Source organism: Toxotes jaculatrix, chromosome 10 (assembly GCF_017976425.1).
Source record: "Toxotes jaculatrix isolate fToxJac2 chromosome 10, fToxJac2.pri, whole genome shotgun sequence".
In the NCBI taxonomy this organism is placed as follows: Eukaryota; Metazoa; Chordata; class Actinopteri; family Toxotidae; genus Toxotes; species Toxotes jaculatrix.
Genome location: NC_054403.1, coordinates 15,342,716 through 15,359,864, shown reverse-complemented (window position 1 = coordinate 15,359,864; position 17,149 = coordinate 15,342,716). Strand labels below are relative to the sequence as shown.

Genomic DNA, 17,149 nt, shown 5'->3' with positions numbered 1-17,149 from the left:
CTGCTGCAACCACAATTACAGGCTTGGGTACACTCAGAGGATTCCCCCTTTACTCATCGTGCTGTTGAATCTGGTTCATGACCTTTGTCACATCCCCTCTTTCTGTTTTCATCTCTTCTTCTCTTCCTCTCATGCTCCCATCACTCACTGCTGCAGCATGTATGCAGGCCAATAAAGCAGAAATGTCAAAACACTCTCAAAAAAAAAAAAAAAAACAGAACACTTAATTCAACCCCAGAAATGCGGTACAGCACATACACACAAACAGCAGCTGAGACCCTTACTGGCCAATCACCATGGCAACAAAGTCAGTCCAAGGGATATGTTCTTTTGGAAGTTCACAGGAAATTCTGTTATCTGATTTCCTTCAGTGCTCTCCCTCAGACTTTTGATATGAGTTTTGGCTTTAGGGTGTTACTCAATCACACGCTGTCAGTGTGGGTGTGTATTTGCACATCTGGTGTGTTATACATGTGTTTGTCTTTTGTCTGTTTTTCTCACGAGATAAAAATTTTCTGGACGAGTATCTGCTCATGCTCTGTTGTGTATGAATTGTGAATAGACACTGGCCTGTGTGCTTGCATAAAAGACCTTGAAGACTTGTGTATATATATATGTGTGTGTGTGTCTTAGAGCCACACAGTATAACTGACATCCCCTCTCTGGTGTAATTTGTCCCAGAGGCCCAAGGCAAGGAAGTGATTCCAGTCTTCCCTCCCTCTCCCCTCCTTCTCTTCTCCTCTTCATCCTCTGACTCTCTCCATCCCTCTCGCCTCCTCCATCTGTCTTTCTCTCTTTCTGTCTCTCCTGGCGGAGCAGTGAGCGATGTGACCTCTTGCCTCTGAAAGACAGGGATTCCAGGCATTTAGAGGAGAGATTAGACTCTCCAACACGCCTACCGCTTATTGCCTGGAAGCCCCCTCAGGAGACGAACTTAGCATCATGCACACATATATATATGAAAATACGCTCACTTGTGTAAACATATACATACATAGCAGCTTACCCTTCCTCGTATATTATTAGAAGCTGGAACACACACGTGGGTGGGCTCAAACACCCTCTGCCAAAAATCGACTCACATTACACGCACTCAGGCGTGAATACTCACATATGCATGCATGCTCACACACCAGACTGTCTGTCATGAACGCTCACATTTAAAGAGTGAATGCTGACTTGCTAGTACACAAACAAGCAAGAGCTCACACTCACATATCAATGGATGCACTAGCACCAAAGAAGGCTTAAGCTCGGAAGTCTCTCCGTGGCTCTCGCAGGTGCACACTCACAAGACGAGAATGTGTCAGTCATCATTTTTGCACACATTCACACACAGGCAAAGACCCTGTCCAAGGCACCAAGTCACCCCCTTGAGCCATCTCAGTCTCTCATCACAGTATCTCATTAGAAGAAAGCCCTCTGGAGAGGCCCTCATCAGGACAAAGCTTTGAAACAAACCAAAGGATTGTAGAGCATAAAGTTGTCACAATCTTATAATCATGGCCATTCATCACTAACGATACAACCCTCATAAGAATATTACCTAACTGGTTACAACTTGTTTTTTTGTTTTTTTTACTTCACTGACACGACAGCCTGTAAAAAAAATCATAAATCCCTAGTTCTGAGACTTTTTTATAAGTCCCCATCTTTGGTGAAATGCCAATATATAATTTCTGGAGCAGGCAGAGGGCTGATGGAGTAGAGGAGGAAGGGGGCTATTGGGGGGGGCTATTAGAAGGAAAGACTCATTGAGTGTTTACCAATTCTTCAAAGCCGCAGTGCACACTGATTCGAGATGGATGGAGGGATTGATGTGACAGCTCCCCGACAAGCCCTCCAGGTGGCTCAACCGGCCCTCAACGTGTGTGAGCTGCCACACCGAGGAATCGGAGTATATGCAGCTATGAGTGCACTCGTTGCAAATGGAGCACATGAAACTGCATATTCACACAAAACGAAGGTGTCAGGTGTGCAGCTGTGTCATGGAATAGATTTTCACCCCAGAAATCATCAATGTCATCATGAGTGCCACAGCCTTGCTGTTTTCTGTATTGTAGCAGATGTCATGGAATAGTTTTCCCTCGCCCTATTTGAGGTTCAGAACTTGAGCACTAAATTTTATGCATTTGTGGAATGCAGTGTTTCAGTGAGCAAATTATAGACACTGATTATTAGAAAGCTCGATGCTTCTTGGTGTACAAGGTAGCTTAATCAAAAGCGCAGTCTTTGACCTGCTGTTTAACCTAATCTAAGGGCCAATTAAACTTATCTGAATTCTTTTGTGAATATGCCTGCCTGATTTGGGCCAACTCAGCCCTGACCATGTGAGGAAATTTCTCTTCGTAATTCTCTGATAGGATGTGTGTCCTTACAGGGATTTAGGATTTATGGTTTACTTTGCTTCTAAATTCTACTGTGTGAAATATCTCTTTACTAGCACTCTTTCCCATTTTTCAGAACGTGCCGCCACTAAGTTAAAGTCAGTGTGTCTGGCACACAATAAATCATCAGAAATCAGTAACTCCATTTTAAAGGTTTGCCATGAAAAATGTGAAGTCACAGGTTAGCAAGAGCCATGGTTTACTGTCTTATTAACAGAGAGCTATTGATCCTGATGCTGTGGATAGAGATGAGGCAGCATCTTAACACTGTGACTACTACTGTAACAAATATTCAACAATATTTCAGGAGCACATGACTCAGTATATCATCATCATCACTTCAGCAGCATTTGGCTCATTGCTACAGTACTATCCCCATTGTTATCCTCAGTGTGTTCCCGCCATGTTCGCTATTGAATCTTTATCTCACTGTTACTGACAGCAGTGAATAATAGACGTGGAATCATTTACTGAAACTGCTACAGTAGTTCCTGGATAGCAAACATTCTCCCATTCACTCTCTGAAAGAGCTGTGTGCGAGTATGAAAGGAGAATGAGTGAGACGTAGAGAGGAAGTTATGTTTATAACAAACCCTGCACTGCTGCTCGTAATATACAGCAACATTTCCCCTCAGTGTATTTATGTACCTACAACATAGTTTCCCTTTTATGGGCCAGCCATAGCTGTTGCACCACCATCCATCTTCTGACTCACTTTGCCTTCCATTACCTTTGTTCTGCTCTGTCTTGGGTTCTGTTTTTTTTTTCTTCACCTCCACCTCCTCTCACTCACTCACCCTCCCATATTCCTTTTGTTTCTCCATCTTTTTTAAAGCTGCTCTTTGTTTTGGTCTGTCTCAGCATCTCCTTTACTCTCTGTCACTCTCTGTTTGTCTCTGTCTACTCTGTTTCCATCTCTTTTCATGTTTTATGTGTGTGTTTGGCTCTTTCTCACTCTTGTCACTAGTTTTGTCTGAATGACCTCAGTGACACAAGAAACAGGGCGTGTGTTGAATAATTAGCTGTTTGTGTCTGTTTTTCTCTGTCTCCCTGTCCTCTCCTCATCCAGACTCAGCCGACAGACAGCAGAACTTCACACAGTACACACACACATACACGCACTCATGGTGGGGTCAGAGATTATGTCTGATAGGGAACACTGGTTCCTTTATTTCCCTCTTGATCTGTTTAGTTTCCCTCTTTCTCCTTTCCCACCTCACTCCTCTTCTCCTATGCTACTCACCCCTGCCTGTCCTCCCTCTTTGTGTTTTGAGTGTGTGTAGGGCTTCTGGGGTTCTCTAACACATGGCTGCTGGACCGGGGAGCCTCCCCACGCTCAGACCAGCACCCCTTTACCTGGGGCGCTCCCTCCCTTTCCTCCGAAAACCTCCCTCTGTGATCCTGAAAACAACCTCTGCAAAATGATTCAGGTTTGAAATGCAAATGAAAAAAGAAGAAACAGAGAGGCTCGCTGACCCCCAGCATCTCTGCTTCTCTCTTGTTGTTTGTTTACTGTTCTCAAGATCACACTCTGAAAGACCCTGGTGGCCTCTGCTGGCTGAGTCTGCTTTGTTTGTCCCAGAGCTGAGAGGCCACTTGACCTGCACTGAGATCTGGGCTCATAGGTACATAGACGACTCTAATGTGAATTTAAGCCTATACTGTAATAAATTATGATAGAAATAAAAAAAAGGTACATTAGCAAAATTTGTGAAACTTGCAAAAAATGTGAATTTAATGTTAATTATTTAATGTTACAGTAAAATTACTGTTGATTTTACTGTAATTTCACTGTAATTTTCACTGCTTCTCTTTATTTTCTTGTGCATTTTCTCATGACAACATATATCTGAAGGCTCAAATATATTCAGACCTCACAAAATATCATTGTAATGAATGCAAAGTGAATATTTACTGGGTGCATAATTTAAAATGTAGTGGAAGCCCTGTGTTATGTGTGTGTTTTTAGAGGTTACAGCCCCTTCTCGTTTTGAGTATCCATTTATCATTTTTACTGCTCAAGAAAGTAAATGCCTCTCTTTTAATTCCTCCCTGAGATCAGAAGCAGCATTTGGTGTTCTGGCGAGATAATCAAGTGACTAATTGTAGAGCGTCTGATTTCTGCCAATGGGGGCGTTTGATGCGCTGTCAGGGAGAAATCCTATTTTGCCAGCTGATTTTTCCACAGAGGTTAAAGAGGAGATGGTTGGAGGAAAATTAACACAACCACAGAAAATGAGAGAGGGGAGACATCTGTGTGTCACATGTTTTGTTTGTTTAAGATTTTTTGCTGGAAATCAGTCAGACAGAAAATGGAACTGTATTGACATCAGCGATAAAGGAGTCCTGGCTTCTTGTGTAGCCACTAGTGATCATATTGTCTGTGTTGTGTGACTGCATGTGTTCCCTCTGTCTCTGAGTCTGTCTTTCTATGTTTATGTAAGTGTGTAGCACTGTGTGTGTGTGTGTGTGTGTGTGTGTGTGTGTGTGTATGTGTGTGTACATGGCTGCTTGTGGTTTGCACATTTATATGTGTCAGCTGACTCGTGTGTGTGTGTGTGTGTGTGTGTTTGTATGTGTAAGTGTGTCTTAGGACACAAAACGAAATGGTTTCATTGTTTAGACTTATTGATCATTAATGAACTGGGAGCTTTGCTGCCAGCAAAGCAGTGAAAAGCAGAAATGGATAGACTCTATAGACAGTATATTTAGGTGGCTGTTGGATTCCTGCCTGTGCAGTGAATGACTCCAAAGCACTGAACAGCTCATGCTGAGAAAAGCAACAAAACAATATTACTCTTTCATGAAGCAAAAATAAACAAAAAACTCAGTAGACTCGAGCAATTTTGTCTCAAAGGAATTAGGAGAGCTCTGCTGCGAGTACCACCGCTTTTGTTTGCGCTCTTTACTTCAACCGCACTTGACATGGCATAATTTGAGATGACTGAAACATAATGATGTAAAACAGTGGCAAAAGGCTTTGAGGAACAATTTCCTAAACACTGATCCTTTCTCTCCTGGAAATAATCAAAAATTAGAGTAATAAAATAACAACCCCTGAGCAGACCCAATTCTCCAGTTGGCTGACAGTGCAGTGGAGTGTGTATCACTGTGTGTTTTATCAGTGTGTGTGTGTGTGTGTGTGTGTGTAAATGAGTAAAAGAGAGAGTGGTGTGGCTGGTGTGTGTAGGCTACACATACATAATCCCTGCTGACTCGCATAGCCTGCCATTTGCTTTGGTTATGTCTCATCAGCATGAGCATTAAGCTTCTTTGAGCACTTCTCTGTCTCTTTTTTTCATCTCGTGAAACAACATTATTAAACTCAGAAAGAGAAATCCCCCAAACTTTTAGTTTTCTTGTTTATCTCCTTTTTGAGCTCTCAGTGATTCATGGATGAGTTGTCTTTTGTCCCCCCCGCCTTTTCTCTGGATTAAAAGGATTAAGAAACAGAAAGAGTTGGAGAAATGGGTGTAGAGAGAAGGAGGGAAGAAAAAGACATGAAGAGAAGTGAGAGGAAACAGACCACACAACAGAGAAAGTGAAAAGATACATGAGGGAATTAGAAAGCCGAAGACAAGAGATGTACACAGTCTGCGTTGTGTCTTTGTTAGTGCGTGCATGTATGACACAGAGGGAGAACATGAACAAACACATAGAAGGGGAGAGGTCATTGTTTTGTGTGATGCCTGACAGAGTTGAGGAGGTTGAGGGGGGCTCACGTTGGCTGAGACCCTTAATGAAGTCAGTGGTGGTGGAGAATTACAATTCACCACTCCTAATCAAAATTCCACTGTCATGGGTTACAGCTAATGAGCAACGCCTGATAACTCTCACAATTAGTCACAGACCAAGGCATCAATCAACATATGTGTCACGGTATATCACAACCCTCCCCGCTCTCCTTTTCTTTTTCTCCTTTCAACTAAACCTCATTGTCTGGTTACGTTGTGTAAGTTAGGTATGTTACCAACGTCACAGTGGAGTTTTGCAAATATAACACTGATCACCACTTGAAGGCACTCACTCAGATTTTGGCAAAATGGGTCAAATTGCCTTTGTGTGTCTTTGAGATTGCCTCTGTGCCTGTCTTTCCTTTCCTGCGTGAACGTGTGTGCGTGTGTGTGTGTATATGTGTGTGATGAGGATAGCAGCAAGCCTGTAGCGAAGCTGGGAACGAGTGCCACATCCAAAAAGCAATAATAACCGGTAATCTCCTTAGCAGAGCAGTCACAATTACTGCTGTCCCTCCATGTATGTAAACAAGGCTTTAGGCTGTATTTAGATTTCCCATGTAACATGCACATTCCACCAAACTCTGGTCCACTGTAATCCTCTTTATTGTTGAACACAAAGTTGATGTGGGACACTGGTAGATATTTGCCTGTTATTGTATATCATTAGTTTCTGCAATGTGGCATCAAAGTTGTTTTCCAGTTTGGGAACTATTTACAGTATTTTTGCTGAAGTGTGTGTGTGTGTGTGTGTGTGTGTGTGTGTGTGTGTGTGTGTGTGTGTGTGTGTGTGTGTGTGTGTGTGTGTGTGTGTGGCCCTCTGTCCTTGCTCGCTATGCCTGCGAGCCATTCTGATGTGACAGCACAGGTGCAGATGAATATGAAACAGATTGGCAGAGCTTTTAGGGTCTGGCCCTTTGTATGCATGCTCGTGTTCAAAACATCATGTAAGAGCAAGCTGGCTTCCAATCTCCATCTTTAGCACCTTATTTTCAGTGTCTAGCACCAATGCTAAATATATTTAGCAGAAAGCAAACACATTTATGTTCCAAACACTCAAGATCAGGCTACTTGAAAGAAATGGCAGGGCAGTGTTGTTGCTTTCAAATCAGAAGTCTAAGCTAAAGAAAATAGGCAAAGAGTAGAACTCTGATTACCTCCAACACTCCAGATGAGTCAGGCACTAAGACTCAGACAATAGACTACCTGGTGGAGCTTTTCTAAAATTTAATCACCCCTATGAGTTCTTACACACACTCACCAATCTCACACCCTTTCCTGTTCTCTCATCACCCCAGTGTGAGACATTCCCCACACTGGCCCAGAAAATGTGACTGAACTTTCTCCTATCACTTTGAAAATAATATGTGGGGCAATGTAGATAGATAGATAGATAGATAGATAGATAGATAGATAGATAGATAGATAGATAGATAGATAGATAGATAGATGATACTTTCTCTTGTGACTTTCTCTTCATTGTAACGCATATCCTCGTCCGTTGACGTGGCTCCAGCGCCCTCCTTCCCCAGTCCTGATCTACTATTCTCTCTCTCTCTCTCTCTCTCTCTCTCTCTCTCTCTCTCTCTCTCTCTCTCTCTCTCTGTCATACACACTCATCCTAGGGCGAAGATGCGAGGCTGTTCACGACCCGGTGTGCTGCTGTGCTTTGTCCTCCATTAATCCCTCCTTTCGTCTGATTTTAGTCATACTGGATCGATAGTCCCGCAAGGGCGGACCTTCGGTAGTATCTATCCGACACCTATTGACGCTTTACAGGATAAAAGAAAGCGAAATTCAGGAGATCCGGAGTGCCCTTCTTCTGCGCCCGGTACGCACAAGCAAAGGCGATCTTGTTGTGCTGCGCACCACGACGCACAAGAAGACGTGTGCGCACAGGCGATGCAGTTGAACTTCACCTCTTCTGACAAACAAGACCCTAGAGTCATTTGGATGTCGCCACAGTAGCCTACTGTATTTCGCAGTGTATATTTAACCTCACGCGTGGCAAGGCGATTTGGATTTAAACGCCAACAAGTGGAAACTGGTGATGTATTCCTTTACTCTGATCCTGATATACGCTGGACACCTGGATTTGACCAGTTCGGTTTAATGTGACCCGAGACGCTGCGTCAGCGTCCCACATATGGTCTGTGGGCGCAGATTTGAAGCTATCGACCCGCCGCTTCTCCACAGGGCGTCCTCGGCGGGGCTGGAGCGGACAGAAGCGGGGACGCTGAGGAATGCGGAGCCGGGATTTTGTCTTTTCCAGCTTACCTGCGGAACTCTTCGCAGCTCACGCCAAAGTAAGAAATTCTCTTAGCTACACCATGTGTTTTGTTTGGTTTAAGTTGCCGTGGGAAAATCTCAAGGACCTGTGGTATTTGAAGGAGCCTATAGTTTGTACTGAACAATGACTTCAGCCTACTTTGTCGTGTTTTCTGTATGACTTGATCTGTACACAGTGTAGCTTATCTGTATCACTGGAGTTTGTCAGTGACCTTGTCAGACATTAAGGTATTTTGCTTGCAGTTGCATTGATTTATTCCTAGGCTGTTTAATTTTTTTTTTTAATTCTTCACACAGGGCTCGTCCCTGATTCTTTTTTCTCTCGGTGTTGTTGCACCAGAAATGGGGCTGAACACCCAGGCTGAACAAACACAGGGTCAGTAGTCTACATAACCTTCTCCGTGTTTCTTACATCCTGCAGCCGACCGACGCAGCCGGTGAGCCCGCAGGGCGCCATGCTGAGGCAGATCCTCCTCAACTCCACCGACACTCCAGACTTCGACCTGGTGCTTATGGCCCAGTCCTCCACGCACGCCCCCTCCGCACTGAACGCCTCTCACGGCGGCTCGGTGAGCGTGGCCGCTCTTCTGAGACCCACCACGGGGCGAGGTGGAGGAGGGCTCCGGGAAGGCGAGTTCCACAAACCGGACCTGATCACTTACATAGTCATGTGCCTACTGCTCTTTCTCTTGGTGCTGCTCATTGTGTTCTTCATCAACTGCCAGCTCCGGAACTCTTTCTTCGCCTCCATGCCATATGACAGGTCGCTGAGAGAGGCCCGGACCTCCTACAAGTAAGGCTGGAGCGCCAGAATCACCCTTTGGGACTCTGTGTCTGTACTGAGACTCCTTTAAGGGAGTTTAAGGACTAACTATTCACCCCTGAATTGCTTCTGCACGTACTGGACACATAAAGTAGCTGCCTTTATCAGTTGTCTTGGACACATTGGATGATCTAAATAACCTGGAATCCCAACAAGACCTAATATGATTAGTCAGGGGCTCCATTGTGCCAATGCTGCCCACATTTTTCACTTCAAGGCCCACAGCCCCATCCGCAAAAGATAGTCCTTTAGACCATGAAGGGACGTTTCAGAGGAAGAGTGGTATGTATGGACCTGCTGCGGGTGGAAAGATAACGATTTAACTCTTGGTGACTCTTATATTCCCTAGTGATTAATGAATGAATTGTGAAACAATCGAGCATTCCCTGAAACCCCGCTTGTGGTCCACGCAAAGCACTTCGGAGGCAAACTGTTCCCTTACATTATAGCCTACTCCCAAGCTTGTATTCATTTATCTAGTTGATTATAAATTTGACCTGGGTCCAAAGTCACAGTATTTCATACTGGGCTTGACAAGATGAATCTGGTTTCTTTTTTTTAAAGGAAAAGTGACATATGTCAGTATAGAAAGGATCTATAGCAGTTTGTCTATAAAATATTTTGTATAACTGTAACTTAACTGTCTTGTCTTGTGAAATGATGCAATCAAAACACAGTTTCTACCCTTGTGTCCATTGTAAAATGGTGATTAAATGACGGACTGTAGGCCTATATCGTCACATAAAGGTATTTAAATGTACTCTGAAGTGGCAGTCTCTTGGTCTATCCACCTGTCTGTGAATGGCGACGCTGAGGATGATGCTGCAGCTGCTGATGTGAAGGGCTAGCTGTTAATCATTTAATATGTCCGTAGAGGCGTTTATTCGAGTGCCATAGGGCTGCCAGCCTTATCGTGCACTTTCACTTTTAATTAACCTCTCCCCCACAATTTATAGCGCCAGTATGCCGGAGAATGAAGACTTGAGGCTGGAGTATATGACGAGTCCTGCGCGATAAACCAAACTGTTGTCGGTTTCAGTGCCACCGGTGATGCGCAAATCCTCTCCAGTCTTGTTGGTGGAAAACATTTCTCACATACCAAGACAGATAGATGAGCCTATCTCTGTAATCCTGCGCCTGTGTATGTGTCTGCGTGTGGTTTTGTGTGTGTCTGTGTGTGTGTGTGCGTCAGATGTGTGCGCACAGGTTTGTGTATGTCTGAGAGGTATGACAAACACTGCATTTCAAGTATTATGTCTCGAAATTATTAAGGCAGGGAAACTGCACTAAAAAAAAAAAAAAAACATTCATGTGAACATTCATTGAGTGGCTCCTGAATGCTCCATCTGAGATGTAAAATTCCTCTGGGGTGAGCTAAACGCGATGATTATTGCCGTCCTTCAAAATATTCAAAATATCAAAATATTTTCTGAATGTGAGAAGCACTGAAATGAGACATTGGAGAGGGGAAAAAGAAGGGCCACAGCGGCCCGGAGTGGTGGACTTGTAATGACTGGCCGGCTAAATGCTGTTATTTGGAAGACATTCTGCTAAGAATTGGGTCGATTATTCAGCACATTCAGAATAATGGGCAATGTGCCTTCTTTATTCAGTGAGTTGCTGCCTTGTTTATTTTAATATTCTTTTCTACCACTTTAACCTTCACCCAGTGCCAGTTGCATTTACATTAGAGAACAATATAAAGTAGGCTACGTCACAGTCGTCTCCTATTGGTACATAAACTTTGCTTGACATACTGCATGAACTCAGGTAACGCTGCAGCGCCTGCTGTTTATATGTCAGCCGCTTGGTGGCGCCCCTGCTCCTGATTATTTGTTTACAGTGTAGTTCAAAGCGGGAAAACCACACATGACCTTTACCAAACTAAACAAACAAACAAAAACAAAAAACCTGCTCCTGCTCAACACAGAAACTGATCATGAAGCAGTATCACCGGTATTGTTGATACAATAAGGATTGTTGTCAATCAGTATTTGTAATCACTGAAACACTTGCACAGTTAAGATCTTACTTGGCTCCATTTGCCAAATCTTGTCCAGATATGTGAGATAAGATGAACCACTTGTGTAATCGAGGAATGTGCAACCTTATTTGTCTGATTATAGTTTTTCTGGTCAGTCTTACATCTAAACCTAAGAGTCGACATAGAAATTTGTGTCACAGAGAAGAAGTAACATGGTTATATTACTTTATTACTATTCTTCATTTACAGGCAACACACTCTCTCTTATAGAGATTTTTTTACATATGATTTGAATAAAATAATAACAAAAATGAATATTCTATTTCTCTAATTGCAAATTGACAGCCTGTCTTCCTGTAACTGATTTAATGCTGATCTGTGAAACTACTTAAGTCATTTCCAGTATGTGTCAATCGTTCTTCAGTGTATAGAGGTGCCTGATTCACTCAAACAACTGTGATTGAAAGTTGTGTAACTTCATAACTCTATGGTATTACCATCCACATGCCAGAGCACCGGAGACTCCATGCCATTATCAGCAACTGGCCTGTGCTGCCTGCTGGTGGTGGGTTATTCTACTACACTGCTCAATTTACATTATAATTGACGGTCAGTGAGAATTTTAGAACACCCAACCCCACCCCACCCATCATCCCTTCTTCTGGATTTTAGATTTTAGACATTCACTAAATGCATTGTTAACATCATTCCTTGTGTTGTTATAAGAGCAAGTCTCGAATAGTGATGCCGTGGAAATATTGCAGTGATAGTGTGTCTAGCTCTAAACGCCCTGGTATTTTTATTTATTTTTTTCTGTAGGATCAGTCAGCAGCTCTTTCTTACAGCCCTGATGCTCCCTGGGCCAGAGGTTAGAGCAGTCAGTTAAATCCTCTCAGGTGTAGATGCACAGCTCAGGCTCCTCCCCAGCCAGCGCGGACCGGTCTGTCAGAACAGGAAGACTCCTCTCCTCTTTAAGACCTAGTTGCTTCCCTGTTGTCATTTAGGGGTTAAAAAGTTAACTAAACTTGTAGCAGCCATGGAAACTAATTTGCGAGACACTGTCGATCTAAATAATCCTTAACGCCGACTCACCGCTTGTGTTGTAATCACCGAAACAACTCGTGAAAGTGGGAAGAGCGGAGTTTTTTTTTTTCGCCTAGGGAGACTTAACCTACTGTAGCAGACTAGCTAACTTAGCTAAAGCTAACGTTAGCTCATTTAGTGTCACATACGTTCGGGACTTAAAATCCACATTGTTAAAGGTTCGGCTTGTGTTACATGTGGATACTGGTAGAGTAACAGCTTCCTTTGTATTTTATTGACGCAACAGGTGGTCTTCATACTTATCGTCCCGAGGCTCGGGGCTGTGCTTTGAATTTCCCTCCTTCAGGGATACAGACGGGCGGCTTAGCGAGGGGTTCGCTCGGTGTAGTTGGCTTCCTACCAAATCATTAGCAGCACGGTGCTAATTGTGGCTAGTTAGCCAGGAAAGTAGCATAGGCCCAGAGGAATTAACATTTGGCTTTTTCGCAAGTCAAGAAAACCCCGTCGGAGGAAACGTTTGCTTTTGCCCTTAGAGCGGAGAGATTACCGCCACACGGGTTTATTTTGACACCCAGTTCAAGGAAACGGATTAACTTATAAATATGGATCCACACACGGGTAATTCTGCCTCAGCTGCTGGTCCCAAGAAGGACAAAAAATCAAAGAAGAACTACGAGGATGGAGATGGGAAAAAGAAATTTGTGAGTATCCCTTAAGTTCAGCTTGCTGCACTTTTATGATATCGTTGGGGACGTGAGCTCAAAAGTTTTGCACCTAACACGACAGATGGTTACATTTTTTTTTTCTTCAAGTGAAGCTACGAAGCAACAAGCTGCAACCATACCTGTAATTACTTTCACCTCCCTAAAGGTGTGGACCAGCTGTCAATAGAGCCTGAAATGTTTACCTGTAAGATTCACAATTGAGGTCAAAGTAGGTGGCTGTGTATGAGGAAGTTGCTGGCGCTCCATCTCTGAAAGCTTGCACTTTGCAATAAACCTTAAAGTTGAGCAGTTCTGACAAATTGCAACAGATCAACACACGACACAGACGTTTTGTTATTTTTAACAAGACTATCAAGACAACATGACATTTATCGTAGCAACTTGTACTGAGTACTTGCTGTATTCCCTTTTTCCCAGAGAGGACTGTGCGTATTTTGATTGTTATATAAAACTAAAGCATTTGAATAGAAGTGAAACCAGTGAACAAGCTTTCTCTGTAAAGGTGTGGCATTGGCACCTTGAATTTTCTCAAGGTGACTTAATCACAGTTGACATCATTTGGTGTCTACCTGGCTGTGTCAGCATGTGTGACTCAGTGTGGTGTCTTGATGGGTGTAGAGATGACTGTGGTCGGCTAGGGCAAACTGTTGCGTAACTTAACCCCATGGCCATGTCTAGCAACGGGTGAAAACTGATATTGTACGCACAGACAAATGGTAACCATAGAGGATGCTCAGAAGACACATGTGGTCACCGAGTAAACAGCTCCGCCACACGTGTACATACATATACACAAATTCATGCACACTTACTTACATAGAGTTTTCAAGTTCTTTGTTGATATCAGTCAGAACAACCCTTGTTTAATGGATGGATGCCAACTATGTTGCTGCCATACTGCATACTCTGATTGTACATAGGTTTTCTTTCTTATTCTATTTTATATTCCCGAAATACTTTTACCTAAATACGTACATCGTTTGAATTGTTTGAATCTTTGAATCTTAAACCACGTTTTTTTTATTCCTGCTGACAGGAATGACCGCAAAACTGTTTCTTGCCACACAGTTACATTCAGAACAGTTTGTTCAGGCTTTTTCATGTCAATAGCACCACCTGGATATGAGCCCAATAGCAGATTTGCCAAGCAGTGGGGACAGGAGGTTGTAGTTGGACTGTGGCTGATGGTTTTGATGGCAAGAACTGGCACATTCAGTCTCAGACTGACACTACAGTCAGTCTACACTAGCATATATACACAGTCAGTGGTGCGGTGCAAACCTGTTCGTACTGTACTGTATTGTAAACACATGCCCTTGTGCTTTGTCAGCCTTTGAGGACAAATTTCAGTTTCAAAGACTAGACAGAAATAGATGAAAATAAAGAAAATATTGTAGTGAGTGGTGTAACATTACAGCAGTGTTAATGTGTGCATAGGTTTAGGTAGGACTATAAGTAAACATGAGTCATAGACAGAAACCAATTGTGCAATGTTTTGAGATAACACTTCATACCTGAGTCTGTGTTTGAGTGAGAGTCTCCCTGGACATGTGTGTATGTCTGAGTGTATGTGTGTCTAACTAGACTGCCCATCTTAGATCAAGGTACGTCCTTGACATAAGTACACCAGTAACTGTGATTTGAACCTGTTCTTGTGCCAAGGTTAGAGTTCAGACTGAGTTGAAGGGCTGTAGAACTATGTGTGCTGTACTTGATAACCAGTGTGATTTCATCTGTCAGCTATGACTTCATCACTCTCTGCCCTCGCCTCTTTTCAGACATACCAGTAATGACATGATTATGTATGTCTTAGCGATGTGAGTGTGGTCTCCACTCAGCTTGGTATTTGGTATTCCCAGCCAAAACCATCCTTGTGTGAATGAATCTCCATTGTGTGGTCTGGGACTGAATGAAGTAGTGTGGGTGGGTTATCCAGTTTTAGTCATCATCTCTTTTCTTAGACACAGTCACAGTTTATGGATTAATCTAAGACTGGGTGGATGCTTCTTATTTTTTGTTTGTTTGTTTTAATATGGCATGTTGTTGGAATAATGCCATTGACTTCTGCTAGATTTGGCATTACAACAAAGGCTATGACTCTTTGCAGCCTGCAGAATTAATGACACACTGACATTTTTATAAGTTTTATACTGTTTCACTAAAATAAGTGACTTTATATTCTGGCCCATCATCGTTTGGAAAATTAAATGTTGCCTAACCCCAACATCAACCTCTGTAATGTTTACTACAGCTCTACCCCACAAAAACATACTAGATTGATGTAATGCTCCCCTGCTGCGTGTAAGTGTCTGTAAGCCTGAAGTGTGTGTATGTGTCTCAGGTCTTACACTGGCTTTAGCGCATGTAACCTGTAGTTATGTGTAACAGGAATGCTTGACATGTTTCTCTGTGCTTACAGGTACATCTGTAGCTGAGCATGACCCAGGTATTTTGTTTGAAGCCAAAAGCAGGTCATTTTAGCTGTGCCCCTGAAGCACTATCTGTGTTCTTCAGGCCCAGAGAGACAGAGAGGATCTGCATCCATGAATGCTGTTGACATAAACATGCTGGCTGAACCCAGCAGGCAGGCTCAGTGTGGATTAGCCAGGGATCACTGCCTTGGACAGTTGTTTGGGAATTTGTAGATCACAGATTCTGGCCCTGGAACATCTTGTTGAGTTTGGCAAGTTATATAATATATTTTTTTTAGGTGAAAGGTTTGCTGAATTTTCTCAAGTAGAAGCTGACTTTTTTCACACCCCGATAATAAATATTAGTTATCAAGGAGACCAGTAACCAAGATTTGGAGTGAGCTGGTCAACTTGAGTATATTCTTTTGGGGCTTCTTGCATTTTTCTCAGACTGATTGCTCATTTACTGTTTAGCGGCATTTCAGATTTTCATTTTAATGAATGTGATAACACCATGGGTTGGAGTTTGAGCCAGAATTTTCCTTTTTAGAATTTGAAGCTGGAAGACCAACCTGTGTCTAGTTGATGGCAAACAAAGAGCCCTTGAGCAACTGTCTAGGCAGCACATATCTCTCACTCTCGTAGAATATTCACACGGTTAGAAAATGCTGACTCGCTCATGCAGGCACTCTAACAGTCTCTACCATCAGCCTACCAGTTGGATTTCATTTGACTTCCTTACACTATGAAAAATTATGATATTGTGAAAGTGGAATAAGTGTTTCAATAAGAAAATGTATGTCAATAAAACATTTGGATGCATCGCAAATCATTTTATGAGGTGTGCATAGATGGTGAGCTTTAGTGTCTTCATACAGAATGTATTGCAGTATTTTGCCATATTGATTATTTGTCTCACTTCTTATTTAGAGTAACAATACACTGAAGCACTACTGTGGAGCAGCTGTTTTCTTCTGCGTCTATCTGACTTGCATGCAGTGATGTGTTAGGGGTTTGGCACTCAAGTTGTTGTCACTAGTTTAATGTTGATCAATAAATGTATAATTAATAGCAGAGATACATGCATCTTCCTTCATGCATGAAATCATGTGCCTGCATATGCCTTTGTGCAGTGGTGCACCTACTTCCTGGGGGAACCACCTCAGCAAATGTTTAACTCAAGATAACGCCACGAATTAAGCCAGTCAGGTCACGACTCTTTAGTCACAGAGACTGACTCAAGTAGTCTGAGTCAAGTCAAGCAGTTAAAAAATTGCTTTGGTGTGCAGTAGGTCCCTTTTGCTCTTTTTTCTTTTTAAATATATGTGTTTTCTGTTCTGCCAACACACACACACACACCTAGGCACACACAGACACACAGCTTCCTGCTCTCTACATTTCAGAGGAAGAAGAGCATACTGTGTGAACTGAAGAATAGGATGACTGAGTGCCAGCGTGAAACTGGAGTGGTTAATGGACTGCTAGTGGCGGGGGCCTCTTGGCTCAGAGTGAACGGGGGTATTTTAGAGAGCAAGGCTGAGCAAGGGAAAGCAAGTGAGCCATCAGTGAACAGGGACTGGGGGAGGTGGTGAGAGGGAGAGAGGGGGAAGAGTGGGAAAGAAGTCAGAAAAGAGAAATGCAGATAAGGTGATTAAGGAGGAAGGCAGAAAATGTGCATGAGTGGGGAAGCAGGCAGCGATAATAACAAGTTGCAGGTGGTGTGATGGGTATGGAAAGCTTAAATTACCGAGT

At 42.9% G+C, this 17,149-nt stretch overlaps 2 protein-coding genes across 3 annotated transcripts in view; both read left to right on the top strand.

Annotated features, from left to right (window-relative positions):
• Positions 1-7,760: 7,760 nt before the first annotated feature.
• Positions 7,761-9,993, top strand: LOC121188509 (small integral membrane protein 32-like). Its single transcript, XM_041048306.1, has 2 exons — positions 7,761-8,427; positions 8,832-9,993. The coding sequence occupies exon 2, from the start codon at positions 8,866-8,868 to the stop codon at positions 9,205-9,207; it is 342 nt and encodes a 113-aa protein (XP_040904240.1). The 5' UTR covers positions 7,761-8,427; positions 8,832-8,865; the 3' UTR covers positions 9,208-9,993.
• A 2,176-nt stretch (positions 9,994-12,169) lies between these two features.
• The window catches only part of LOC121188953 (protein diaphanous homolog 1-like), an 89,630-nt gene continuing 84,650 nt past the window's right edge, over positions 12,170-17,149 (top strand). For both annotated transcript variants that reach the window (XM_041048904.1, XM_041048902.1), the window contains exon 1: positions 12,170-12,962. In XM_041048904.1, the coding sequence (XP_040904838.1) occupies positions 12,864-12,962 (99 nt within the window). In that variant the 5' untranslated portion in view covers positions 12,170-12,863. The remainder of the gene's footprint in view (positions 12,963-17,149) is intronic.